Source organism: Salminus brasiliensis, chromosome 8 (genome assembly GCF_030463535.1).
Source record: "Salminus brasiliensis chromosome 8, fSalBra1.hap2, whole genome shotgun sequence".
In the NCBI taxonomy this organism is placed as follows: domain Eukaryota; kingdom Metazoa; phylum Chordata; class Actinopteri; order Characiformes; family Bryconidae; genus Salminus; species Salminus brasiliensis.
Genome location: NC_132885.1, coordinates 11,801,189 through 11,829,025, shown reverse-complemented (window position 1 = coordinate 11,829,025; position 27,837 = coordinate 11,801,189). Strand labels below are relative to the sequence as shown.

Genomic DNA, 27,837 nt, shown 5'->3' with positions numbered 1-27,837 from the left:
ATACATACATTTATAGTTGAGAAAACTTTTTAAAAGTTTAAAATTATAAAATTAAAATGATAAATTTATTATTATTATTATTATTATTATTATTATATATTACAATGTTATAAAATGATATAAATGTATAAATAATATTAAAGGCTGTTAAAAAGATAGATGTTGGGCTCTGAATGGAGCGCCGCCTAGCCCGGACCCAGCCACTAAATGGCAGTTAAAAATATTGAATTAACCTGACATATATTAAAATATAAATATACATTTAGAAAATCTTTATTATTATTATTATTATTTATTTATTTCATTATTATTATATATTTTACATATTATATATTATTATATAATATACATATATAATGGTATATTATATATATATTTAAATAAAATTATATATAATATATTAGATATATTATTGTATATTATATAATATACATATTATATATTATATTATTATTGTATTATAATAATTTAACATTTCAGTTAATAATATAACAGTAAAAAGTTCCGTAAAGGGGATTTTGCTAACGGTTTCTGGCAACCCTGTGTTGAGCCCACACTAGCGTCAGTATAGTAAATATACTGGAGTGTATTAAAAGCAGCAACCAACCTGTTAACAGTGTTTTTATGCTGCTGGACTCTCGTGGCGATTATGGAAAAGTAAACTGACCTCAGATCAGCCTCATAAAGCTTCGTTAGCAGCATTGATGGAAACATGGATCTTGGCTGGGAGGTTTCGCCTATACCTTTATCCCATATAGCAGCAGGACTGGCTCCAAAGGTCACTTATTTTATAACATGCCCTACAACAGTGGCAGGCAAATAGCAGCACGTCTGTTTTCTACAGTAGAGAAGTCTACACTATCCCTATACATCCACCACTGTCTGCTGTAAGTACTACTTTAAAAAGCACTGTGTGTTTAAATGCCCTTTAGTTTTTAAGTAAATAGTAAATAATTATTTCCTAATCATTACAAAACATTAATAAAAATATGTTGTTTTACTACCAATCCATTCATCTCCTTTCTATTCTCCACTCCACAGCTGCCCTGAGTAGTAAATATGAGTGCAACCAAAGATGCCAAGGTTGTGGTGGTGGGTGCAGGATTTGCAGGTTTGGCTGCAGCGGCGTCTTTGGTGCAGGCTGGATTCCAGCACGTCCAGATCCTCGAGGCTAACGGGCGAGTTGGAGGTAGGGTTCACACCTCCAGACCATTCAGCCAAAACATTATTGAGCTCGGGGCCAACTGGATCCATGGACAGGACGGGAACCCCCTTTTCCATCTGGCCAAAGAACATGACCTGTTGGTCGAAGGGATGTTGGCCAACAAAGTGATGTGCTCGCCCCACTCTGTGACGCCACGTGATTACTTTTTCACACAGGATGGGAAACAGCTTTGTACTGAGAGCGTTGATCGGGTGTGCTCCCTATTCAGTAAACTCACCTCCAAGGCCTTTGAGTCAGAGCTGGAAGACAGACACAGAGCCCTGAGTCTGGGGAGTTACCTTGATGGTGCCTTTGCTGAGTCACCTTTGGCAGCTTCAGAAGACGGACAGAAGATTTTCGAGTGGTGCAAGAGAAGCGAATGTACAGATGAGGCAAGTTCATCTCTGTATGAGGTGTCTGCATCCCAGCTTGGGTATTACATCGCTCTTGAAGGAGGCTTTTTTAACTCTCTTGGTCCTGAGGGTTATCAAGCCATTTTAGCTGTTCTTCTAAAAAGGCTGCCTTCAGGAATCACCCTGAACAATAAAGCAGTGAAGAGCATCCAGTGGGATTTGAAGGAACACCTCCAGGGCACAGAGAGCAAAGGGATGAGCCATCCTGTGAGGGTGATCTGTGAGCATGATGAGATATATGAAGCTGACCATGTGATTGTGACAGTGTCTTTGGGGGTTTTAAAGCAACATGCAGGAGCCCTCTTTAAACCCTCCTTACCAAAATCCAAGCTGGATGCAATCGAGAGGCTCGGCTTTGGTACGGTGGACAAGATCTTCCTTTGTTTTAATGAGAGGTTTTGGCCCGAGGACTGTGCTGGAATCCAGCTTGTGTGGGACGAGGGCCCTGAGGATAAGTCTGTCTACACTGCTCAATCTGACGGAGAAGCTTGGAAAGAGACGTGGTATAAGAAGATCTGTGGCTTTGATACTGTGGCCCGTCACCCCACAGTACTCTGTGGCTGGATCACAGGCAGGGAAGCCCTTCATATGGAGACGCTTCAGGACAGTGAAGTGGAAGATGCCTGTGTGAGGTACACCATGACACTTTGTCTTGCATTTTTCTTTTCTTCTAGTAGATATGAAAGAAAACACATCTGAAAGTTGGTATCTTTATTATCTTAGACTGCTCAGGACCTTCACCGGCTGGTCTGTTCCCGATGTGTCCCAAGTGCTGATCTCCAGGTGGGGTTGTGACCCTCGCGTCCTTGGTTCCTATACATTCATTCCTCACAATGTAAATGGGGTAAAGGAACATGAGGCACTAGCTGCACCTCTTCCATTTCAAAGAAACATCCCAGAGAGCAAGGTATGTTTTTTTAGTCTAGAGTGGTTTGGCCTGTGTATGCATGATATGTCCACTTGTTTGTGGACACTCCTTTACCTTATACTTTAAGTTGCTCTGATTGCTCACACATGTACAAATGCACACTTGTTGTCCCTGTAGAGAAGTATTGCCAGTAGAATAGGACTATCTGGAACAGATATACATGAACCTATTGACACCATGCCTAATGCCAGGGGTGATTGAGCTGTGGAGCAGTGGAACTGTGTTCTCTGGAATGTTGGTTGGTGCTTCATCCAATACTTTTGGGATGAATTCGTTTTTTTTTTGTTTTTTTTAGTAAATTAGTAGTTGGGTGTCAAATCCACAATCATGTAGAAAGCCTTATTGCCTAAACAGTAGAGCCAGTTACTCTACCAAAAGCAGGGTTTTTAAAATCCTTGATTTTATAAGAAACAGTGAATGAGTAAGTGTCCCAATACTTTTGTCCTTATAGTGTACATTCATGAGGGAGAGGTACGTGCAGTGTTGTAAAGCAAAACAGTCCCTATACAAACTTTTTTTATTACTATTTTTGGCTAAAGTGGCTATACAGTACAAAGTGACTATTTTGGATAGTAACTAAAAAGGCCATATTTACATTACAACCCCTGGTTCCAATCACCTCCACTATAAAAAAAAAACATATAAGTGACTTGTCATTCATTTTCATAAAGAAGAAGAAGAGGGACATTTCTCTTTTATAATAATTGTATAAGTCTTTAAGTTAATTTGCTAAATCTAATATTAATCTTACTGTGTGATTGTGTGTGAAGCCTCTCCAGGTGCTGTTTGCAGGAGAAGCCACTCATGTGAACTTTTACACCACCACCCATGGGGCCTACCTCTCAGGGGTCAGAGAAGCACAGAGACTCATAAACCACTACTCAGCTAAGACAATCAGTCCATAAAGAACAAAAATCATAAGAGAGTTTGTAGCTTTTTTATGACGGCAATAATTGACTACTGACTGTAATCATGATCTCTGCATTCTGAAGGACCTCAGGCCATTGTAACCCATCGAGTAAGGTGTGATGTGTTGAAGGACAGTGGCTGCCTTGTATTTGAGATCTGTTCCTACTTTCCAAAATGAGATACAATTTTTGAGCAGTGATGACTTCCTAACTAAGACAGGAATCTCTGCTAACCCCACATTAGTCTAAATAAACCAAGCTGTCACTGGTTTAACATTTATTTGTAACCAAAAATATATAAAAAGGGTTGCTGACTGTTTATCCACATTATTATTTTTGTTATTATTATTATTTTTAGAAAGCGACCCCCTTGATTTGAAACACTTTCCAAATCCCCTAGCAGTGCTGCAACAATTCAGCTCCCTGAAAATTAAGGCCAGCCATTCACTTATGTAAGCATATAGCCACATGTGATCACCTAACGACTCATTATGGCTAGTAGGCAATTATTATAGCCAATATTACAGAGGATTGTTTTAGTAATGTACATGGTTTCCCCTTTACCAGGACATATTTGAAGACACACATCCCTGCAAAGTTCCAGTGTTTTAACACACCTGATTCATGCAGTCAGATACTTTTTGAGCTCTTCTTGAGCTGGATTAGGTGTTGTAGGTAGAGAATATTTGGACCTGTGCAGGGCATTGGGTCTCCTGGACTGGAACTGATAATCACTGGTTTGGGGCACAGTATGGCTGACTTTGAACAGAAGCCATAACGGACAGTTGCAATGTCAGCAGCTGCAAGACTAAACTAAAAAAAGCGAAATTTAGAAACCTGTCCAAGTCTTGACTGATCCAGAACTTCTGGGATAAGTGAGAAATTGTGTAAATGTGTTTTGTGCTTCAAACAGTTCCATTAAGATCTCTTTAATCAATTATGGTTAGGTTCCTTCTTGAAGGATGCATGAAGTGGTTAAATGAACTTCAATAATCGAATCAGTCTTGTTTAAACTGGGGCTAAGTTTGCAATGATACTGAAATCCTAGATTGTAGCAAAGATTGTAATATATGGGGTGGAGAAGATGTTAAGATTTGAAGACGGTGTCACAGAGGTTCATAATTTCACTTGAAGAAGGAACGTCAGTTACCAACAATGTGCAGTTCTGATCCTTAAGGCTTGTATAATGTCATTGAGATTTACAATCATGAGAATGTATTTAAATATCAGTGTTTGCACCTCTACCTCAAACCATGAGCTCTGAAAAAGCCTCTCCTTGTTGGACTCGTCAAGCAGTTCATCACTGTGTGTTAGAGTTTATGACGTGTTCTTTCCAGGGACCTTCTATGTCATTTTAATGTTTACAGATTCTATAAAAATGAGACATCTGCAATAAAATATATGTGTACACTGAACTGCAGTGCTCTATATGAAGGGAGAGTTGTGGTTGGTGTGGCGCAACAGATGAGACCACTACCTGCTAGTGAGCTACCTCACCACGTGGGAGACTGGGGTTCGATTCCCAGTCTGGGTGACTATGCTGAGCTACACCAATAAGAGTCCTTGGGCAAGACTCCTAACACTCCATTGGCTCACCTCTGTAATACGATTAACTTGTAAGTCGCTCTGGATAAGAGCGTCAGCTAAATGCCATAAATGTAAATGAGAGTGTTTACCTAATCTTGATGAATTATGATTTCCTCCCTTTACAGACCTTTTTTTTTAACTGCCTGTGGTCAACAGTGTGAAAGTGCGATACCTCTGAAACGTAGATGCAGAGCAGGTTAGGAGTCTGAAAAACACAGAGAAGATTGAAGCAACATTGTTCTCTTTGATGTTTTGCCAATTAATCATGTTCTCTCAGATGCTTTCCCTTCATTTTTAGTGGAGCACAAATTAGTTAGAGGAAGGTAGGGGTGTATGAGCTGTATTTGTATGTGGTGTGTCAATAGGCAGGTAAGCTAATGGCAGGTTAGCCACAGCGACCCATGTATGAATAGTGAATAGTGAGCTCTTCAGAGTTTAAACCACATGGGATGAGACCGCATATTAACATAATTACGTTCACTATAGCTTCTACTTGACCTGAACCCGCTATATACCGAAGGTCACTCAATTCAAAGTGCACCTTAAATGGCTGTTAGATCAGCACAGTGTACAATAATGCATCTACTAGACTGAAAACAGTAGAGTAATATATTAATGCACATATATTAGTAATATTCTAACCAACCTGTATTTTATATATTTTACTCTCTAACAGACCACAACTAAACTTGATTTATGCAGTTATCCGCACAGTGAAATGTGTTTTTGTCTTTTTTGATGTCAGGCCACATTTACATTGTATCAAGATTTCATGAATGAATTGGCCAATAGAAATGCAAGTTTCTTAAATAATATATAACATTTTATTAATTTACTGTTTATATAAAAAACAACATATATTTTGAGAAAGCCTGGAAAAATGGACTTTATGTATTTTCTTTCCCAAAATATTTTTATTCCAAAGATGCCACATGATAGATGGTTTTATATGCTGTGAAAGGTTTGATGAAATGTTTGATGCTGCTGGGCTGCTGGAGAATGTAGTTATACAGAAAATAGAGCGCTTTAAACAATCAGTGTCATTTTCCAACATGTAAATGTTCCGAAGGTCAGACAGCACTTCCTGAATAGGTAGTCATACAGTGTTTCACAAAGGAAATGAACACACTGCAAAGATTCAACGCCTCTTCTGTTGACGGAAGTATTTTGGTCTGAGTAGAGCTTGTGAACATTGTGTCTCCATTTTTGTAGTTTCTCACATTTTAACCTACAGTGAATCTTCATTTAGTGTAATTTGCTTTATTAAACAGTGTTTTCCTTACTTATTTATTGTTAAAAAGATTGTGCAGTTAGACCACTTTTGTTGGGGCAATTATGTTAAAGCAGTGGTTCTCAACTCTGGCCCTGCAGACTCCCTGTGGACTCCCTGCAGACTCCCTGCCCTGCATATTTTATGTGCTTCCCTGCCCCAATACACCTGATTCAATTCATCAGCTGGTTAATAAGCAGCTGGAGCTGTTAATTCTTAGGTTATATTATATTATATTAATCAGGTGTGGTGGATCTTTTTTTTTTTTTTTTTTTTTTACATTGAGTCAAATGATGAATTAATTGATAAACAAATGAATATAAATGCTCCAAAATTACCTGGTATATTTTTTACATTGACCTCCAAGCTAAAATTTCCTTCTTTAATACAATTCTGGAGACACATGGTCTTGGCATGTGTTTAATTTATATTTTAACTGATCTTAGCAGCTTTCAAAATAGCATAGCAACTCAGAGATGAGTCCAGAGATGCCAAGGCTGGATTTCAGCACGTCTTCCAAGATCTTTGAGACCAGCGGAAGAGTAGGAGACAGTTTGTCCAATTAAACCTTTCACAGAGAACATTAGCGAACTGAATCCATGAACAGAATGGAAACTCCCTTTTCCAACTAGAAAAAAAGAGCAACCTGCTAGGTAAGGAGACTTTTTTAAGGAGGGTGGGAAACGTCAATGACGAGCTTGTTGACCAGGTCACCTCTCTCTTTGAAAAATTCAACTCTAAGGCCTCAGAGTCAAAGCTGCAATGTAAATATAGAAGCCTGAGCTTGGGCGACTACCTTGATGTTGCTTCTTCTTTAGCATCTTCAAAAGATGCATCAAGTATTTTTAAATGGTGAAGAGAAGTAAAGGCACAGACGAGGCAGTTCTTCCATATTTGAAGTGTTCGCATCTCAGCATAGTGAATATATTTTAATGGATGGATACTTCTAGAATTTCCATTGGATCCTGGGGTTTATCAAGCCATATTAGCTGTTACTCTGAAAAGGCTGCCTTCAGGAATCATCCTGAAAAAACTAAAGCAGTGAAGAGCATCCAGTGGGACGTGAAGTAACACCTCCAAGGCACTGACAGCAAAGAGATGAGCCACCCTGTGAGGGTGATCTGTGAGCATGGTGAGATATATGAAGCTGACCATGTGATTGTGACCATGTCTTTAAACACCAAAATCCAAGCTGGATGCTATCGAGAGGCTTGGCTTTGATATTATGGACTGTGCTGGAATCCAGCTTGTGTGGGATGAGGGCCCTGAGGATAAGTCTGTCTACACTGCTCAATCTGACGGAGAAGCTTGGAAAGAGACGTGAGGTATAATATGTCATGTTGTTTCGCAAATAAACATCTGGTCTTAAGGAGGATTTTGATATTGCTGACAGATATTGCATTTGTTTTGAAAAACTGCTCAGGTCCTTCACTGGCTGGTCCATTCCTGATGTATCTCAAGTGCTGAACTCCAGATGGGGTCATGAACATTGTGTTCTTGGCTCCTGTTATTTGATTCCCAAGGGAGTGAATGGTGTGAAGAAATACAAGGCACTATCAACACCGCTTCCTCCTGAGTAAAGACTCAGATAACAAGGTACCACTGCAGTTATTTTTGTTATTCAATTTTTTTGATGGTTGTCTAAAATTCTGGGAATTTCTATGATGAATGTGAATGATGCATGTAACACATACTTTGTTTTTTACTTTGTAAAAATAATGTAAATCTGGAAGTCACTCTTTATATTGTCGATGCTCCAAATGGCTTGGAATAAATATTTTTACATTGACTTCCATTAAAAGTGTTTTCTTTTTCATGTAAAGTTGCCATTTTCACATTAAGATTTTTGCATGGCATATGGTTATATGTATAAATTACAAATTAGCATAATTGATTTTTAAATAATGTTTATTATTTACTTTTACCTTTAATTCTGTGCGTAAGGTGTATTTGGTGTGTTAGGTGTTAAAAAGCAATGCCACCATTTTTTTTTAAATAAACAGTTGAGGTGCCAGCAGACCCTGTTAATTAGTGTGAAATAATTCATTTTAGATAAACTTACTGACTCAGATTTAAACTATTTTAACTTGAAAACTGTTTTATAGGAAATTCCAATTTAACGAAAAAAATTGTGTGACAGCTTCACCATTAGGATGTCTTGAGTTACTGCTGTTTTAGACGTTGTAGAGTAAAGGAGTGCGCCCAGTAGGAAGTTTGGTGTCAAGAAGAAAAAAGTTAGAAATATATGATGGGGAATCTGTAGAGAGAGAGTGTTACATTTGCACAACAAGTTATGCCCCCCCCCCCCCCCAAAAAAAAAAACAAACAAACAAAACAAATATACACCACCACACATGGGTCCTATCTCTCAGGGGTCAGAGAACCACAAAGACTCATAAACCACTACTCTACTAAGAGAAAATTACTTTTTGACTTTTACGAGCATTGTTGATGCCAATATTTAAATGATATTTGGAAGCATGTTTTATTAATTGTAAACAAAGTGATTCAGGTTTTCTGATGGTTGTGTAGTTATAATATAAAGCTAGTATACTCTGATTAATTAGATGGCTTCTGTAAAGTGGTAATTCATGATAATATGTGTGACCTCAACATACGCAAAGGAAAATGGTCACTAAATGTGATAAATATAGCATTTGAATGATGTTGTATGAGCTCTTTTAAAGGTGATGCATGCTGAGCAACAGAGGAAGAAATGTTGAGTAACAGATGAAACACTCTTTACAACTAATTCAGTCCTTAACAGAACGTATTCAGCATGTCCACTTTGGCACCTACACAATTCAAGCAATTTCCTGAATGACACACTACATTGTCCAGATGGTTCTCCACTTCTACTGATGTGCACAGTTAGATTTAACCATATTAAATGTGTCAATGATCCAGACAACATGCTTATGTGGGGCTGACATGGGTAGAATCCCATCTGGGGTGATGTATATTTTCTGCAGGGGCAGTGGTGGCTCAGCGGTTAGAGCGCCGGGATATCGATAACAGGGTTGTGGGTTCGATTCCCGGGCTCGGCAAGCTGCCACTGTTGGGCCCTTGAGCAAGGCCCTTTCTCTGCTCCCCGGGCGCTGGAGTTGGCTGCCCACCGCTCTGGGTGTGTACTCACTGCCCCTAACACGTGTGAGTGTGTGTTCACTACCAGATGGGTTAAATGCGGAGGACACATTTCGCTGTACAGTCCACACTGTACAGTGACGAATACGAATACGTGCACCTAGAATGGGTAGGCATGGTCTCTGAGTGGGTTTGCACATGTGTTGTGACTGGGACCCAGCTGGGCTTCCTAAATGTGCCCTATTGTTACAGCCCAACCTAATCTCACATGGGTCCCAAGTAGACCACATGTGCAGGGTAGAACCCCTCCTGGTCCTATCACTGACCCTGGTGGGACCCTGGTGGGCATACATATTTGGGGCCAACACAGAACCCATGGACAAAACCTTCTGCATGGGTATGTTATCTGGGGAAGATCTACAGGGACATGAATATCTATGAGCCAGTCTTGTTGGATTGGGGTTGTCTTATAATCTACATTCTGGCTTACAAAGCATGTTAAACCTTAACTATGGCTGTATCTTTCAGTGACTTAGTTGTGTTGTGGTCTTTAGACCAGAGCTCAGGGCAGAAAGGGTGTAGGAGGTTGAGGTTTTGCACAATGACCATAACCCAACCAAGGAAATTGCAACATCCTGTACATACATTGAGTTCACTGTGTTGTCCTACATAAACTCCTTTAGAGCACTATAGACTGTGATGCTCAGTGTACAGTGATAAGACCGTAATGGTATTGATATACTGTGTGCTTTCACTAACAACCATTGATGTACAGCACTATTGTTTAAACAAAACCTTATCTCTATTCTTCATTTGAACAACAGATTATTTGGTTAAGTGGTTCATATGTCTTTGAAAATGCTACTAGGTACTTCTCATATTACTATGCTTTCGGATCCTAAATACCACTCCTAAATGAAACTCAGCATTCTCTTCTCCTTTTTATACAACAGCCATAAATGTGTTCTTTCTCAGGCAGAAAAATATGAAAATAGCCTATCACAAGTACTGTTACTTTAAAGTAAGAAAGTACCTTTCTAAAAACAACTTGAGTGGAAGTACAAAAGTAGCAGCAGACCACTTTACCCCTTAGACACTTTATTCTCATAACTAAATTTTTTCAGAATTAATATAATTTTCATAGACCATCAATTTCATTTCGAATTCACAGTAAATTCAGCATCTATCAGTATAGTAACTGACTGACTGATGTTTTAATCTTTTCTTTTTGGATCCTTTTGGTCAAAAAGTACATTTACATTTAAGGCATTTAGCAGACGCTCTTCTCCAGAGCGACTTACAAAAGTGCTTTACTGTTTACTGAAGAAAAACCTCAGCTAGTTTGAATAGACAAAAAATTTAAAGATCCTCTAAGTTTAGACACTACTAAACACAAGTCAGTAAGGTGAGCACTCTACTATTCACCCAAGTATTCTCGGAAGAGGAGGGTCTTCACTCTGCTTTTGAAGACAGAGAGCGACTCCCAGACGCCGTTCGGACACCCAGGGGAAGCTCATTCCACCACTTTGGTGCCAGGACAGAAGCCTGGACGCTAGTCTTCTGTGGTACATCAAAACCAGAAAGCAGTACAGATGCTTGTTAATGACTAAATTGTAATGACTAAATAAAATAATGAAATAAGTAGAAACTAAGTAGGAGTAAACAGGTGATTTTCCTTAGGGAAGTACAATTAAGTAAGTATAACTAGTCATTCCCCGTCTACACAATGTGTTTACTTTTTCATTTCTGAGCAAAACTGAACTGGCTTCTATTAAAAGTTTGCTAAAATTGGTATTTTTGTGAATCTGTAATAATTAAGTGATTATTACGTGGACTCTCTGTTTCCATGGGAAACGTTGTAAATCTTTTACATATTAGCAGTAGTTTGTGTGTGTCCATGTAATCAGTTCAGGAACATCTCATCCCAACAGAGGCCTGGAAAATGGGGGATCACTGTTACCAGAAACATTCAATAGTAATAGAACTGTAACTTGCGGTTTAGGTTTCTGTGCAGAAAGAAAATTGCATAGTGCAGAAAATAATGTAATTGCTCTTGAAGTGAGGACACAGTTCATTTATTAGCAACTGAATGGCAAGCAGAGTGTAGCTTATATATACACTAAACAGCAGTTGTTATATCTTGATATGTCAGCATAAAATATTATTAGTGCATATTAATTATGTTAATATATTAACATAAACTTATTTAGCTTACAAATACTACTATTTTAACTGCATATCACAACTCCTTAGAGGTGGAATAGGCAGTTCATAATGAATGTTTAGTATATTGAATTCTCATGTTAAAAAAAAAAAAACAGCAAAAGAAAACACAGTACTGTGAGCAAGCTGCCTTTCAACCATTCCTCCTTATTCTTAGTCTAGTTACTCTTTGTTAAAAGGCACTAACATAGCATTTCCATCTTATTAAATGATCTATGTATAATTTATTTAAAATAGCATTATTATTAAAACTTTATCTTATTCTAGAAATTATATGAACATCCTTTATTTCTCTTAATGACGCTTTAAATAAAATAATTAAATGTAAACAAGTAAATCTAAAATCTCACATTAGGCACAGTCATCTGTAGTGTAATCTCATTGCACTAAGTCTGTCACTCATACGTTCATATTGATGGGGAAGCCTATTAAATCAGAGAGACATACGTCTCTCTCCCTCTCTCTCTCTCTCTCTCTCTCTCTCTCTCTGTCTGTCTGTCTCTCTTTCTCTCTCTCTCTCTCTCTCTCTCTGTTTCTCTCTCTCTCTCTCTCTCTCTCTCTCTTAAAACAAGCCCTTATCTTTCTTCAGGTTCTGCTGTTTCCAAAAAGGCATAGAGTAGAAGTCCAGTCGTGAAATACCCAGCAACAGATTGAACTCTTCCTCTGAGAGATACTCCTGAGGACACAAGACAGAAGATTTAATGTATAATCAATCCACAAAGACAATGAGTGACCCAATAGAGAGACCCAATGAGAGACCCAATGAGAGACCCAACACAGTTGAAGCCAAAGAGACATTGTTTTAGTTCTGAGAACCAGAAAATGCATCTAAATGGTTTTCTGTGTTCTTCCCAAACCAAACCTCAATTGCAATACTCAAATAACCACTTAATGCACCCTTTTTTAGGGTGTACAATAGAAAAACATTTAGATGCTTTAAGTGGGTCAAAAACCATCACTGGATGTTAAGGATCTTCACCAATTTAAAGAATCTTCACACTTGCATGTCTATCACAACTGGTTGTATATGAAACCAAAAATGGTTCTTCTAACATCATTTATATTTTTGGGAGTGTAAATGCACATAGCCCTGCAGTTTTCTTTTAATATGCTTGCTTGTGTCTATAACAAATACCTCTTTCTTGGCAGGGTCAACCCCCTGGGGCAGGTCCTCTGCTGGACAGTTCACCAGCTTGTCTGCTGGGTGGATCGGCCGCGTAGATGGCAGCACAACTCCCATTGAGGTAGTCGAGTTGTCAGGCTGAGAGATGATTGGCTTGATCATATCCTGCGCTCAAAACACATGATTTGGTATGAATTAGCTGCTGAATGCTTCCTAAAGCGCACGTCTGAGAATACAGCCTTTTTGGATTTTAGCAGAGTACGCAACAAAACATTTTGACGTCCTCAAATGCTCACCTGATGGTACGGCCTGAAGGACAGAATCTCCAGATATCAGTTTACACTACAAACCCCTGACCCTAAATGTAAAATTTCCTCCTGTAATATGTTAGTTTTTGTGGTATCTGTCACAATGGACAAAAGCACAGGCAAAATTCAGCTTTAATGGCTTTTAGCTATTTTAATCAAATCAAATATATTTGTATATCGCTTTTACAACTGCAGATACAAAGCAGCTTCAGTAAGAGGACAAGAGATCAACAAAACATAAAAACCTAAGACCCCAGTGAGCAAGTCAAAGATAAGAGTGGCAAGGAAAAACTCCCTCAGAGCTGGTGGAAGAAACATTGGGAGGACCCAAGACTCCCAAGGGTTTTTTAGTTGTGCAATGCTTTTTTTTCTTCTTTTTTTATAGACAACAGTGGTTACAGTCAGTAACCAGTTTGACGCAAATGTGCGATCATGTAGGCATACATTTTACATTTTCTATTTGGTGGGGTATGCATTTGCTTTATTTGTGCAAAGCCAAAGACTAAACCTTATACGCCACAGATGTTTTGGCCACATGACTTCATGTGGGGAATAATTGTGAAATTGTGAACATTTTAAAACTCACCTCTGTAATCGTGATGATGTTTGTTGCGTCTCCAAGCTCTGCCTTTAGCTGCTCATAAGATTTTCCACCCTGAGAAAGCAGAAGCCATTTCAGTTTGACATGACTGGTGCTGCTGGTTTTCAGTTCATGTGACCTAATCAGTATGACAGTGACAGTCTCAAATCAAAGGTGCCTACACTCCACATGGAAGGGTCCCAGGCGTGGAACCAGCCAGTGAAGGTGGGTGGCTCAAACCCTTGCTTGACCACCAGGATGGGTGTGTCTAGGTCTCGCCCAGCAGGGTGGCTTTTCAGGTACTCTTGTGCTGTCAACACGGCTTCCTTCTTCTCTGTGTCATTGGATCCATTTCCAATCCACAGGAACACCTGGCAAGTGCAGCTGGTTTTTAAATGCAGCCTTACAAGCATGCTATGATAAAGCTTTATTTTGACTGGTCATGTTCTGTCTCACTGTTGGTCCATGTACAGAAACATATGTGTCATTGTTGGATTTTAAATAACCGGCAAAGTGCTGGAGAGGAGGTTGAAGCTGGTTCTCACCTGGTCCCAGACGTCCAACAGCATGACATCATTCTCATCCAAGTCTTCCTGGTTGAAGTTTGAAATCTCAGTTGCAGTGAATGTACCCGTCTTATTGGAGCACTCAAACAGGCGGGGGTTAATCTGGATGTTTTCCTCCTGTAGTCTGCTCAGAAGAACAGGAAGTGGAGCTTAATTACACCCTCTTATTTCAGAGGTGTAGATGTGCAGTGGTAGACTGACTGTTCTGTCCCCTCAGTGTTAGTTCTTGCATTTATAAAACCGTAATAACAGTGCTTATCAGGTTTGACGGGGCCGCCGCCGCCTAAGGATTAGAGACGCAGGCTTGGGACCAGAGGGTTGTGGTGGTGGGTGAGAGAAAGAACAACGCTTTCTCCTCCCTCAGCATGAATGCTTGAGGGGCCCTTGAGCAAACCCCAACCTCCTACCTAACCTCTATTGCTTCCTGGGTGCTGAGGTGGCTGTGTGTGTTTTCACTGCACTATTCACTAATATGAGTGTGAGTCTGAGTGCTGTGTTTCTGATCCTAATTTGTGTTACACCTGTTGCTTGAGATCATTTGGTACTGGAGACCAATGCTTTTGCTGGTTTGTGAAAGAGTGCACATGTCCCATGTCTGATGTAACAGTCACATACAGATTTCACCTGACAGTGAAGTATTTGAAAAAGAAATTATGCAAGTAACTCATTTCTGGTAGTAGAAGCAGATGGCTTGTATTGCGCACCAACCTTGGGTCTGAGAAAGGTTCACAATAAATAAAAATAATAAAAAAATATTAAATTATTTTTATGATAATAATAATTCTCTTCACCTCTTGCCACTGGCATACTGGGACTTTCCTCCCAGCTGCACCCAAAAGTCAGCTGGTTCTTGACCCTCTGCGATGACCTGCTTTTCCCTCTTAGAAATGATGTCAGCTAAGGATTTACTCATCTCTCTCTCATCTCCACTGCAGCCCTGGAGGAGAAAGAAATCACTCATTATTTGGATTTGTGTGAAACAGCTTCTCTTATTAGATAATAAGATAATAAAAAATAATCTATTTTGAAACATTTGTTTGTCTCTACAGAAAAATGTTACTATTCGAACGCTGATAGGTGAGGTGCATGTGGGCCATTATTATTACTAGAAGTAGTACTAAAATCTCAGCTGCAATTGTATTTGAGGGGTCCACTGACATCACAAATCTGGCACCAGTGTTACCCTTTATGGAAGCAAAATATCACCTCAAACCCCACTGAGTGATAAATAAAAGCCGAGGAATATGCTGTTAATCAGATATACTGTAGTGTTAAAGATAAGAGTAACTAAATACATTCCACTTTCATCAATCTCAGAGTGTAACTGTGTTGAATCCAGATATTGCTTCTGATCTCCTCCTGGTGGATGGAATTAACAGGGAGATGGGGCTTACACTGACCTTTCCGTACCACAGGTAACAACAGGTGGGAGTGCTGAGCACAAACACGTCATTGGAGTTGAGTGAGGAGGAGCGGGGAGCCACCTCAGTGGCACGTGTGTTGAACTCATTTGAACCATGAACGTGGAACAGTCTCACTGTCGGCTGAACATAAGTCGAGTCTCCTCTGGAACTTCCATCCTATAAACCAAGGTAGAGAAGGCATAGTTCTCGTGAAGGAACAGGGAGAATAAGAACCGAACATATATTTGCTGTGACTACACCAAGTCGGAATACAGTGAAGTATCCCCAGCTTTTAAACAGTGGAAATACATGCTGTTACTAGACCCACCTCATAAACCACCATCTTGCCTTTAAAAATGGCCATGAGGTGCATGGGTTCCTTCCCCATTGGCACTCGAACCTGCACTGGTTCTCCGTTGTACTTCTGGTCCAGAATGACCGCCTGATATGCAGAGGCCGTCAGCTCTGCTGTGCTTGCATGACGACCCTGCAAGTCCATAGAAAGTTCACAATGATTACGCTCTTTATAGGATGTATACAAATATGGCTGACCGGACACCATTAATACAAGCAGAGAGAATCAGCTGGCTTGCAGCAGCCTGTTTTCTTGTGATCTTAAGGCCAGCTTACTTAGCCAATACTTCTTCACATCTAGTTCACACACACACACAGCGAGATGGATTATGTGTGACATATATGCACTTACTTGCCAAATGTACAAAATGTAGTGCTTTTTGCCGCTGACATCATACGTGTAGAGGATGAGGTAGCAGTCACCTCCGTAGAAGTGCCCCAGCCATTTTCTGTCCACAGGGGACAGCTCATTGTTCTCTATCCTCCATGTCTGAGAGAGGAAAAGGACATTCGCTTGCTTAATTCAAGAGGTTCTTACACATATAAATGTAAGGGATCAGTGTCTGCCACCGCCTACCAGCAGAGGGCGACAACAGTGAAGCACTGTTACCCAAGGATCCTCCTATCCCCAGAGACTCTAGGGGTAATCAGTGCCAATCAGACACACCTGGTGGTCACAGAATTTAAGGCTGTGACAACCGGTACCTCTCTGTCACATATTTGTAGAGGGGTGACCGGTACGGTACACAGAAGTGAAAGAAAGAGAGAAGAAAGGAGCTTAAAAGGAGAAACAAGAAAAGTTAGAAGGAAAAAGATAGAAGCTGAAGAGATCAAAGCTCTACAATCAAACAGCTCAAAGAAAGCATTGATCTTTTGTTTCATTGTTTAAAGAGCTGCTTCAGTTAGTTCCCTCTCTGGAGAGAGAGGAGCATTCATGCGCTTCTACAGTTGTTTTAGTGCTAACTGTCTTAAGTCTGACCTGCGTCATCCTGGCATCTCCTTTGTTTGGTTTTCTCTCCTTATTTTATTTTATTGTTTTAAGGGGTGCAACTCCACCAATTGCATGTGCTTGCTGGTGGTGCAGTGGTAAGGTGTTGGACCTCCATTGCCAGGGATGCTGGTTCAGTCCCATCTGGGAGCAACTGTTCTCCCATAGTACACAAAAGCACCCACAGTCACATCCTTACATCACATAAGGCCTGTCCTTACAGGCTTTCCTGACCATCCTGTAAGAGTAAATGTACTCTTGTAGCAAAAAAGAGGGACACTCTAGGTTTCAAAATCATATTTAGAATATTTGGTTTGGGGTTATGGAAACCATCTGTCTGAGCAAAATTAGGTTTCAAATCCAGGTCAAAGTGTCCCCTCAACAAGATACATTTGCAAACCAACTTTGCAATTGATTTGAATGATACTAGCATGTAAAACACTAGCAATAACATGTTAAGTCATGGTTCCGGTCATGTTAAATGTTCTGACATTTAAGGTGCACCCTTTAATTTCGAATGCTCTAAGTACTTCGAACAAGTGCCTATGAAGCCTTTACCATCTTCATTATACTACTTGACTTTGGTTCCAAAAGATCTTGATAATGGCAGTCTGTCCATGTGGATGTGTAAACCAAGAGTTTGACTCTGAGCTCAGCACATGTAATTTATTCCTGAGCTAGGGACAACACACTGCTTCACATATACCTCCAGAGTCTCTAGAGCAGGAGCATGTCATTTAATTGTATTAAAATATTTATTTCATTTATGTTAAATGTGGCTGTGTCCTGTTCTATTACTTCAATGACTACTTACCTCGGCTTCACCAGAACCATCGTCTACCATTTTGTACTGGGCTGCTAGGTCAGGCCTGGCGTGCATTGAAGTGACGTCAAACTTTACCTGCTCCACTTTGGCTACAGAGAAAATGAAAGACAGAATGACAGCATGGTTTACAGTGCTTGGCTCTGAGCTCACTCTTGATTTTATGCTGGTAAAATATTACAGTGTTAGTGTTGAATAGTATGGCACACTTACATATTTTTCCTGGGCTGTGTGTGGTGCCCATTCCAACTGTTTGACCCTTTACTGTCCATTTCTGAAAAAGCTGCTTAAACACTGAGGACTCTGAGCCATCGTTCACTGTCTCCACATAGGTGGACGGAGGATAGCCTTTAGCCTTCTTGTAAGCCTAAAGTCAAAGGACATGGAATTAGGAAAGTGTTGCTGTGCTTGAACCAACAAAGCTGTACTAATACTCTAACCACAAGCTTATAATTAGTTTGAATTAATGAATTAATTTGTTAATAATTAGTTTGACTCTCACCTCAGCCTTGTCCAGTGCTTCTGATCTCTCCTTCTTTGATGACTTCCTACCTTTCCAGATAAAGATTCGGATTCCACCTTGGTCCAGCAAATAGCAGTCCTGTCACAGGGATTAGACATGTCTTGGATGCTATGTGGCATAAGTCTAATGGCTTCAGTGGCAGGAACAGCTCAACCCCTGTCAGTTACATATAGCGTGTACTGTTTGATCAACCTTGTGATTCTCCTCTGAACTGCTGCACAATATTTAATGCTGTTATCACTTAATGCAAAAAGATGTGAGCAGATGCAAGTTTATCGCTGGATACATTTAATGAGACTGTTCTTTCTTACAGAGCCCTCATAGTTTTGCTTCTTCTTTCTGTGCTCTGTGCTTCTTAATTTGTCTTTGGTTTGCACAGCAGACCACAAAGTTAAAGTTTGACGTTCAGTACCATATAATGCCTCGAAGGAGAAGCGGGTTTATTTCAATTCCTTCTGGTGGAGCTAGTGGAGTTATCTCGGAAGACAATCTTTCTGTTGTAGCTTTACAACGACCTCTGTATTGATTACTGCAGGCTCCTTATCGTGCTGTTATTATTTTATGAGCCGTAGTATTTCATCACAGATACTATCCAGTGGCGGATTAGTGGAAACTATCCTGTGCATCTTTGCATGGATGTAGGGTTTTACATTTTACTTTTTTTTATAGCATTAGAGCCTTTATTATCAGCATGGCCTTTATACAGAGTTCTTTCTCTTCTGTGTGTTGCATGATCAAAGTGCTGTATACTAAATGTAACTGAGAAAAGCTCATGTGCCGGCTGTTGCAGTTACAAAGCTACTCTTCAGAGCTTCTGAGTGGTGCAACTCTCTGAGGGCTGTTGCATCCTGTTACCAGAATTATGACAACACCACGGCTATATGTGACTCTGTGAGTTCTGGAGACCAGAATTGGCTCTACTGCTGTCTGAGTGATGAGGATGGCTCAGTATCTTCTTCAGTTTTGGTCAGCTGTCGGCATTTCACAGCTCACATACACAGAACTTGGCAGTCAATGCTCCCCTCCAAGCAGATATAGATGCCTTGCTGTGTTACACAAGCAATACGGCTTTGCATATCTCAGAGGAAGCATGCTGCACTTTATTGCAGTTGTTTGAGAACTTTGCACATTTGTATCAAGTTCATTCACCTATAACGACTAAAGACTATTGCTCATTTCAAACATCAGCTTTTCAGAATGGACAGTGTCCTTTGTGGTTTTAATTGGACCCATTTTAATATAGATGAAACTTTTAAATGTCCTGTATTTTCTATTGTTTCCATTGCTATTATATACTATTCTTTTAATGATATCTTGTATAGATTGCTTGCAACTGGTTTCTTACCTCTGGATTGAGCAGATCCTGTGTCAGTGGCTTCACTGCCACTTCCTGCACCACGAGGCTGCCCGAGGCATCTGAAATACTGTACAGAACACGTGGGCATTAACGAGTGATAGGTCAAGATGTGGCTTTACATACAAACATACAAAGTATACAATCTAAAAATATCTTACTGAAAAAGTTTGATGCTAGACTTCAGCTTCTCGTCAACCACCTCGTCAGGAATGGGGTCTTTAATTTCCCTTCGTTCTCCCAAAATCTGTTTCATCACATTCATGGCCTCCTCAGAGGACCCCTCATCATCTCCCTCCACAACTGCTACCTGTGCTCTACCCCCTCTTTCTCGGTCACGGATATCCTTCGCCAAATTCATTCCCTAAGAAGACAGCAGCTATCAGTGCTCAAGACTGGACATGGCATAATTCATATACATTCATAGGTTTCTTTTAATTTCTAATACATTATTGTCCAAAAAATTTCATTGATTACCTTTAGTCTCTCCATGCGATTGCTCTGAGGGCCATTCCACTGAATGATGAAGTTCCCCAGGTCCAACAGGAACACATCCCCTTTATTGAAGCTCTCCCAGCTCATATCCACCTGAGCACAGAGCAGATTGACTTTTAAAATAATGCATTTCACTTCATTATTTCAGTACTTTACGTCTAGTGACACTCTGGTATCAATTTTTAAAGTGTAATCATGTATATAATTTTACAGTTTACAGTGTTGGACCCTCTGTAGAGGGTATACATGCAAAATTAAAATTTTAGTACGTTGGAAAAAGCATTTATGTCATAAACGTGTTCAGAATTCACTTTTGACTATTGACTTTACCAACATAAACAACAACAATAATTCAATAACAAAAAATATTTATTTACTGTTTCTTCTGAAATCAATAGTACTAAAAAGATATTTATCCTGCTCTTATTGACGTAACTGTTTATACTGTCAAAAATCACTTTAAACTAGATTTTGGAGAATTTCTGTGAAGATTTTAATGCATTCAGTAACAAAAGCGTTAGAGAGGTCAGGATGTTGGGTGATCACCACCCCTGCTTCATCCCCATCTCCAAATTCCACACACATTTGGACCTATAGTGTATCATCTAGGTGTTAAACCTAAAGAAAAAAGGAGCATCCATGGATAATATTTACAATTCATGTAAGTGTCATGTCAGTGGAGAAAGTAGTTGGGGGTGTGTTGTGAGTTGTACTGTGTTTTATCTGGAAGACCAACTCCTGATAAAAGTTTCACAGTCTTAACTTCCTCTGTTAAGTTTAGGGTGGGGCTTTTCTCACCTCTCCTGCAACCACATGCTTCTTGCCCTTGACATGCAGCAGTCTGCGGACATTGTATACGTTGGTTTCCACTTGCTTCATTCCTGATGCTACTCCGCCCTTCTTGTAACTGTGGTAAATAATAGTTTGCAGTTGTTGTAAGCTCTAATGCTCTTTGCGTACACTCAGCGTAAAAGCAGAAGTAAGAGCAATGGTCATCAGACTTCTCCAAAACCGGCTCTATTTTAGTCATCTTGACTAAGAACATGCTGAGATGTTGTAATGTCCGGTACAACCTGACAAACAAGGTCAATCAGTGGTGCTCCAGACTCTAGCACTAAACAATCATCATTAGTAGAGCTGATCTTCAGACTGTATTGTAATAGTTACATTTGTACCTGCCATGTCTTGCCATGTTACTGAAAAGTAAGAAGTAATATATTTTACTGCAATTTAAGACTATTAATACATCAAACTGAATAAAAGTAGCATAGTCTTACATGATGCCATTTTTGAAGTATCCTTGGAAGGTAGGGCTCTCGTAGCCCTGGGTTTCCCGATGTTGCACTGCCACGCCTCCTAGGTGGTCATCCATTAAGGTGGTGTATATGGCGGCAGCCCCTTGCTCATCCACGGATGTAAACTTGCCCAGCCAGTAATGGATGTCATAACTGAAGGAGCTGCTGGTCTTTTGGGTCTGATGGAATGGGAGTCACACTTAACACTCAGTAGTTGGTGTGTATGAATGTTTATAATGGATTTATAAAAATAGATAAACACTTACATATAAAATTACATAGCTGTCTCCCTCATAAAACTGTCCATGTGTTTTAGATGGGCAGGGCACCAGCTCCATGTTCTGGGCGTAATAAAACAGAGGTCTGATAAGTGATGACATGACATGAGCATTGCTTTGAGAACATGAGTAAGCAGTGTATTCTCAACCCCTACCTCCACTCTCCATATCTGCAGTCCTGGTGTGGTTTTATTGAGGACTTTTGGGACATCGCTCTTTACCTCGACTTGTGGCATGGTGCCAGCTTCACAATCTGTGACCTACCTTGTGGAGTTAGGAGACAAAAAAGAAAAATGCTGTTTTAGATGAGGTCTTGTAATATGTACATTAATGTCCAGTTTCCTGCGATAAACCCAATCCTAGAGTGTAGTAAAGCTTTTCAATGATGAATTGCAAACTGCAGTTTAGTCTACAGCTTTGCTTAATCCATGTTCAGGTAATAGTTCGGGTAATTTATCATTAAATATGCCTTTCAGTCTTCTTTCATTTTATGTGAAGTATGATATTCCATAGAAATTCTTAGCTTTTTGTTGTATTATACAAGTACAGGTCATTGGTGTTTTCACCTGCAAGGCTTAAATGAGGCCTTTCACCATTAAAAGCAATCAGTGTACATTTTGCAGTTTGTGCTTCCCTGTTCCAGCAACTACAAAACCTCAATTTAACTATTACTCACTCTATGGTACTTTACCGTCAATGCAGGTGCATGAATAAATGACTTAAGTTAAGCCTGAAGTGACAGAGGCTGGATTTTCTAATATTAGAAGACATCAGAGTGACCACAACAGCACTTCAAGATGCGTCATTATGAGTTCTGCAGTGGCTTTTAAGAATGAGACTTTTGTTATTCCTCAAATATTTTCCTCAGTTAATATTCAGAGTCTTAGTGATTTTCTTTTTTTTTTAATGTAAAGATGTTTAGCTAGGCAGTTCCAGTAACTTCTGTTTTTCTCTGTGCAGCTAATAGTTTTGACTTTGGGGGACTGAGAAACATTACAATGGCTCAAAATGACTATATTACTTGGTCACAAATAAAAATAGACATATATTAAAAGTATTCACATGAAATGCAGTGCTCTTTAAAAATGAAACACAGCCCCACTAGTTCATATTTGTACACCAGAGGAAGTAGCAGTAGTGTAAACGTTCCACAGGAAGTAGGGTTTACGATAAGCAGAGAGCGCATTGCCACACTGTATTTGTTTAGTGTGTTTCTTGTGTTCCCCAACCAACCAGCTGTTTCAATATACGGTGGCTTATGTGTTTAGCAAGTGATAAATTTATCAAGCCTATATTCTATCTTCCGCTCAGTCTAACATCAACTCTTGTCCACCCTTCAGGCCACAAAACCACATGACCAACACCCAAATGTGTTGGCTGAAGACTCGAGTGGGTTTGAGTCAGCCTACTTACTAAGTGTCATCTGCCTCAGAGCTTCACAAGAGTCAAAAGCTACTTGGAGTTTGATGTTTGGAATAGTGCAACATTCGTAATAAAGTATCTGGTTACAGAGCGTTTCCTGAGTTAACTTAGTATTGTCACACATTCTCCTAATGCCACATTTCTTAGTTCTGCATCTCAGTTGGGTCTACAATACAGTTTAGGTTGGGTCTAAAACATTAGTAAATGAGCCGTGTTCTTTGCTCTAAATGTGTTTACTGTTTATTCCCTTCTATGGTTTAGGACTCTTCTAATCACAATGGGTCAGGTCTTCCTATTCTAAGACTCCTGATCATGGAGGAATGTGTTGTTGATAGGATTTAAACTCCTGGTAGTTAGAGAGTTGTGAAAACATGTGCATATCTGTGTCCTAGAAAGAATGGAAAGGTTCTTACCGACTAATTTCCTGTTAACACTTACTGCCTGAAATATCTATAAGAGAGGTTGAAGTATAATAAGACTGACTCATCAGTAGACAAATGAACTTGAGTTTGGATTGGACGACTCACCATAAAAAGGGAGGGGCATAGCTTTTTGTGTAATGACTGCAAGAGTTCTTGACTCGCCCGCAGTAGCCTCCTAACAAACTGATCCCCACAGTTGAATCTGTTGATATCATGCCATGGTATGGAATGGTGTTTAGATAGCAGTGCATGTATGTGTAAGTGAGTCAGTGAGAGTATGTATGTGTGTGTGTGTGTTACAGCAAGTCATCCATGTGTTGCACCATTATGTAAGCTTGCCTGCTGGCCTCGTGAGAGCTGGGTGCTAGCTCTGCCATCTACACGTCAGTCATTGTCTCACCTTATTGTCTTGCACATAGAAGCCTTATGGAAGAGACAATTAGGGTTTCCTTTGGATTCTTTTCCCAGGCCAGCCTTTCTAAAAACAATTTCCTGAGTCACTGGAACTCCATAATTCAGCTCCAGTCCAGACCATGGCTGTTTATTATATTTTGGTGATAAAATAGGTTTGAAAAAAACAACTGAGGATACATGATTACATGTAAAATAGTGCAGTACAATTGACTGATATCAGAATTTCAAACAGTAGTCCTTCAAGTGTTCCCTTATGCTGTACACTTTGTGGCAACGCAGGACGACCACACCCTCAGTCAGTTGCTAATCAGTAATGCTGGTCCTAAGGCAAGTGTTTTTCTTAACACCATACTGCACCTCCATTGGGAGGATAGTAAAACATGTTTAACCTTACAGCCACCAAACCAGAGCAAAACAATGAGCTTACCCATAAGCGTGACAGGGTAGTAGTGGTGATCATTATTTTGTGCTTGCAGTAACGCCATTAGGAAAGGGCCATCATGACTGTTTCGCAACCATTAACTGCATGCTGATGTTCACTCTTTTAGACTGAATCTACTACAGTGCTGCAAACCAAAGCTTGCAGAGCAAAGCTCAGGTCTATATAGTCAGAAGCAGGTTGGAACTCCTTGGGCATTTCTATTCATTTGAATTACCGAGGTCTCATAACCTTAAAAGAGTTCAAAAGGTCCAGACTTCAATTTCACATTGTAATTACATAACTACATACCTGACCTATTAGCTTCATAGTAGAGTTACTGACTTTTTAATAATACTTCCTGAATTCAACTATATTATGGCTGTTGTTTAAGGTGTCAATTAGTAATGACAATACTAATAGTGTGTAATATTGCATATACTAATAGCTGTTTTGTATAATTATAAATCTATCTCGAACCCAATTACAGACACTACTGAACACTGGGAAGAATGCCACAAGGAGACACTTACCTAGCGTGAGAGGAGCTGAGTGGGAGAGGTGTTACAGGATTGAGCAGATGGCGCCGGAGTGGCCGTAGCACTCACTCCCTGCTTTACAACCCCTGCACTTTGCCTCTCTCCCTGGTTGTCTTTTTCCAACCACTCAGGGCCATGCTGGCCTTTTATGGCAAGTGTAGAAGATCTGCATACAGGTGTGTGTGTGTGTGTGGCATTATCTACGTGACAGGTATTGGTTATCAGCCTTAAAACCTCTTCTGTACATCTGTATTAACAACAGGGTCATACAGATGGATTTGTTTGGCCTGCCACCCACACCTTTATGCACTATATGTCAGAACGTTTGTGGACACCCCTTTCGAATGGATGATTTCAGCTACTATAAGCTGCCTCCACCACTGACATAAATGTGTACATTTACATATACAGTTTGTTTGGTCCCTGTAGAGATGCACTGCGGATATGATAGGACTCTCTGGAGGAGATAAACATGAAGCTATTGGCATCATGCCTAATTCCAGGCGTGGTCTAGAAGGGCATTGAGCTGTGGAGCAGTGCAACTGTGTAATGTGGAATGATCATACTCCATCCAATACTCTTGGGGTGAGCTGGGGAGTTTGAGAGTGAGTTGGGGAGTTTGGGGTGAGGTGGGGGATTATCCAACATTTTGACCTTACTAAATGCAAACAAATCCTCACAGCAATGCTCTAAAATCTCATAGAAAGCCCTTTCTAGACAGTAGAGACAGTTTTAATACCCTTGATTTCAGAAGAAACAATGAATGAGCAGGTGTCCCAATCCTTTTGTTCACTTAGTATATGTAACTAAGACCAATGGGATGTATTACATTGGCTTGATTGTATATGAATACATCATCACATTTATTGCCAAAAATAAGTACATTGAAAGACAATTGTGTATATGTGTGATACACATGTGATCTTATGTAATTTAATCAATTCTGTGTATTGCTTTGTCCACTGTGGAAACTTTGTTTGTGTTGTCCTGTGTATGTCTGGCACAGTCTACAACAGTATTTTTGTCTTTCTTCATTGTGATCTCTGATCTCAGAGCCTCTGTTTAATTTTCCTGTAAACTTGCACTACTTCTATCATAATTCCTCTGTCAAATGCAGGCAGCGGGGATAGATTCCTCTTTTTAATCTTAGTTCCTCTTAGTGTTTCTTCCTTCGTGGATCGTGGAATGATTCTCCTGCCATTTCTGTCTTCAGCTTGCTCATTAAGGCCTTGGGTGCTCCAACACCACCACCACCACCAAAACTCCTTTCATACAGTAAAGTGCAGTTCCATGTGCCTTACTAAAAAAATCTAAACTGAACTGGGATTGCAAGAGATTAGATGGAGAACTAAGAAGAAATGTGTTTTTGATTCAGTAAAATGCAGATTAATTGCTCTATAATGTCAAACTGTAAATTTTTTCTTTAGCATAGTTTGGTACAATCTAAGTGACACATTTAATAAACCTCAAACACTGTTGTGTTATCCATCAAAAGAAAATCAGGCATAATAAAAAAAAAAAAACTGTGCTGGAATTCAGGCCAATTCCAACCCCCCAAAACTGTTCGGTAAGTCCTGACCTGATTTTATGCCTTCAAAATGTACTTACACCCAGCCAACTAGTGAATGCCCTGGTTAAAGCTGGTGTGACAGTGATGGGAACATGGTGTTGCTGACACTAGAGAGCAACTCATCACCACCAGCCTTTGCTAGTTAGTCTAATCTACCCGGCACATGGTGAAGGTAAAGCTTGGGGGGGACGAACAGGAGTATTATTATATTAGCCAATGCTAGCTTTTATCATCTCTTCTGTTTATCATCTGCTCCATCAAAAACAAACTGGTCTATCTCAGCTGAACCAAAGTGGAGCTAAACACACATCAGAAGAGAAAGCAGCAGCGATATTTTACTGGTAACACTCAAGAAGGCCAAACCCAGGGAAGCAAGTGGGGGCAGGGCCAAAAGCTAACTGGCTATAGTATCTTTAGCTTGCTAACAGCATATGAGCAGACACAACAAAAGGACAACTGTCTGGTAAGACTGAAAATGCTTAATAAATGTGCTCTTTGGTGCCTTTAAATGCATAATATGTTGAAACCTTGCTTATGCCCTAAACCCCCTGTGTCAGAGGTTAATCGCGAAAATAACAACGTCTTACATCAGGCCCAATCATAGGCCAAAATCTCTCTCAGATGTCTGGCTTCCTAAAGATTAAGGCCAAACTGGAATGCATCCTTCTTAATCTTTTCTTGGCACTACTTATTCTACTCTACAGTTTTCCCATCTGAAACGTTCAACTCCGCCGCAGCACTGTTTCAAGATAACCTAATCAACATATGACTTTTATGAACAAAATTTGATTTAAATGTGATTCTGTATTTTAAAAAAGATGAAGTATCATGATCAGTTTAGTTTTGGCACTAGATTGGCACTAGATTTCCTGCACTGTGCATGAACCACCTGTAAATGCATGATTACTGCACTAATAAAACTCTTTATTGTGCAATAGATAGTTCTACATGAGATTTTCCAGATTTCCTAATTTTTTTTAAAAAATGTGTTTTTGCTTGTGTCATACTTCCTCTTATACTTGTCCTCCCAGTAATGTCAAAGAGACGTTGCTTACAGTTATTTTAATTGTGCTTGCCCTGACTTTGTGAAGTCGCTTGAACTTCCCAAATTGAATTGAATTGAATTAAGACTTTGTTCATTAAGAATTGTTTTCAATGATTCTCCTTGTTGACTCTTTTCTTTTGATTTTGCAGCCTGTTAACATCCTGTTTTTTGGGATTCAGGAACAGCTTACAGTCTGCCCATGCAACAGTGCATAAGCTGGACATTCAGAGTGGGAAACAGACTCTGGAATTGTTTGTTAGATGTACATTGGCGCAGTGCAAAGGCTCTCTTAGAGCAGTC

The 27,837-nt window shown here is 39.8% G+C and overlaps 3 protein-coding genes and 1 pseudogene across 4 annotated transcripts in view; 3 read left to right on the top strand and 1 right to left on the bottom strand.

The window, feature by feature from the left end:
- Nucleotides 1–577: 577 nt before the first annotated feature.
- LOC140560562 (spermine oxidase) lies at nt 578–6,665 on the top strand. 2 transcript variants are annotated; one of them, XM_072685043.1, is made up of 4 exons: nt 578–887; nt 1,042–2,249; nt 2,341–2,524; nt 3,316–6,665. In XM_072685043.1, the coding sequence occupies exons 2-4, from the start codon at nt 1,060–1,062 to the stop codon at nt 3,448–3,450; spliced, it is 1,509 nt and encodes a 502-aa protein (XP_072541144.1). In that variant the 5' UTR covers nt 578–887; nt 1,042–1,059; the 3' UTR covers nt 3,451–6,665. The 2 variants fall into 2 exon arrangements, with proteins under 2 accessions (XP_072541144.1, XP_072541146.1); XM_072685045.1 differs by having other exon boundaries at nt 2,341–2,400; nt 3,316–3,436.
- Nucleotides 6,012–12,915, top strand: LOC140561241 (peroxisomal N(1)-acetyl-spermine/spermidine oxidase-like; annotated as a pseudogene).
- Nucleotides 11,465–24,962, bottom strand: vil1 (villin 1). Its single transcript, XM_072685607.1, has 20 exons — nt 24,917–24,962; nt 21,863–21,971; nt 21,696–21,770; nt 21,412–21,608; nt 20,933–21,041; nt 20,117–20,227; nt 19,801–20,003; nt 19,631–19,709; nt 18,265–18,363; nt 17,976–18,129; nt 17,754–17,854; nt 16,304–16,441; nt 15,926–16,084; nt 15,595–15,774; nt 14,986–15,131; nt 14,174–14,318; nt 13,811–13,999; nt 13,635–13,703; nt 12,753–12,905; nt 11,465–12,293 (listed from the first exon to the last, which is right to left on the bottom strand). The coding sequence occupies exons 2-20, from the start codon at nt 21,941–21,943 to the stop codon at nt 12,180–12,182; spliced, it is 2,502 nt and encodes an 833-aa protein (XP_072541708.1). The 5' UTR covers nt 21,944–21,971; nt 24,917–24,962; the 3' UTR covers nt 11,465–12,179.
- The window catches only part of adarb1b (adenosine deaminase RNA specific B1b), a 314,934-nt gene continuing 308,928 nt past the window's right edge, over nt 21,832–27,837 (top strand). The window contains exon 1 of the mRNA XM_072685611.1: nt 21,832–21,836. Within this exon, the coding sequence (XP_072541712.1) occupies nt 21,833–21,836 (4 nt within the window). The 5' untranslated portion in view covers nt 21,832. The remainder of the gene's footprint in view (nt 21,837–27,837) is intronic.

What these genes read in the sequence shown, in the direction of transcription:
- LOC140560562 (XM_072685043.1), top strand. Translation starts at nt 1,060, where the DNA reads ATGAGTGCAACCAAAGATGCCAAGGTTGTGGTGGTGGGTGCAGGATTT. An exon ending in GTGGAAGATGCCTGTGTGAG is followed by an intron (nt 2,250 to 2,340) that starts GTACACCATGAC and finishes TTATTATCTTAG; the next exon opens with ACTGCTCAGGACCTTCACCG. An exon ending in GAAACATCCCAGAGAGCAAG is followed by an intron (nt 2,525 to 3,315) that starts GTATGTTTTTTT and finishes TTGTGTGTGAAG; the next exon opens with CCTCTCCAGGTGCTGTTTGC.
- vil1 (XM_072685607.1), bottom strand. Translation starts at nt 21,943, where the DNA reads ATGCCACAAGTCGAGGTAAAGAGCGATGTCCCAAAAGTCCTCAATAAA. An exon ending in GCAAGATGGTGGTTTATGAG is followed by an intron (nt 15,775 to 15,925) that starts GTGGGTCTAGTA and finishes CTTGGTTTATAG; the next exon opens with GATGGAAGTTCCAGAGGAGA. An exon ending in GGGACCCTTCCATGTGGAGT is followed by an intron (nt 13,704 to 13,810) that starts GTAGGCACCTTT and finishes CTGCTTTCTCAG; the next exon opens with GGTGGAAAATCTTATGAGCA.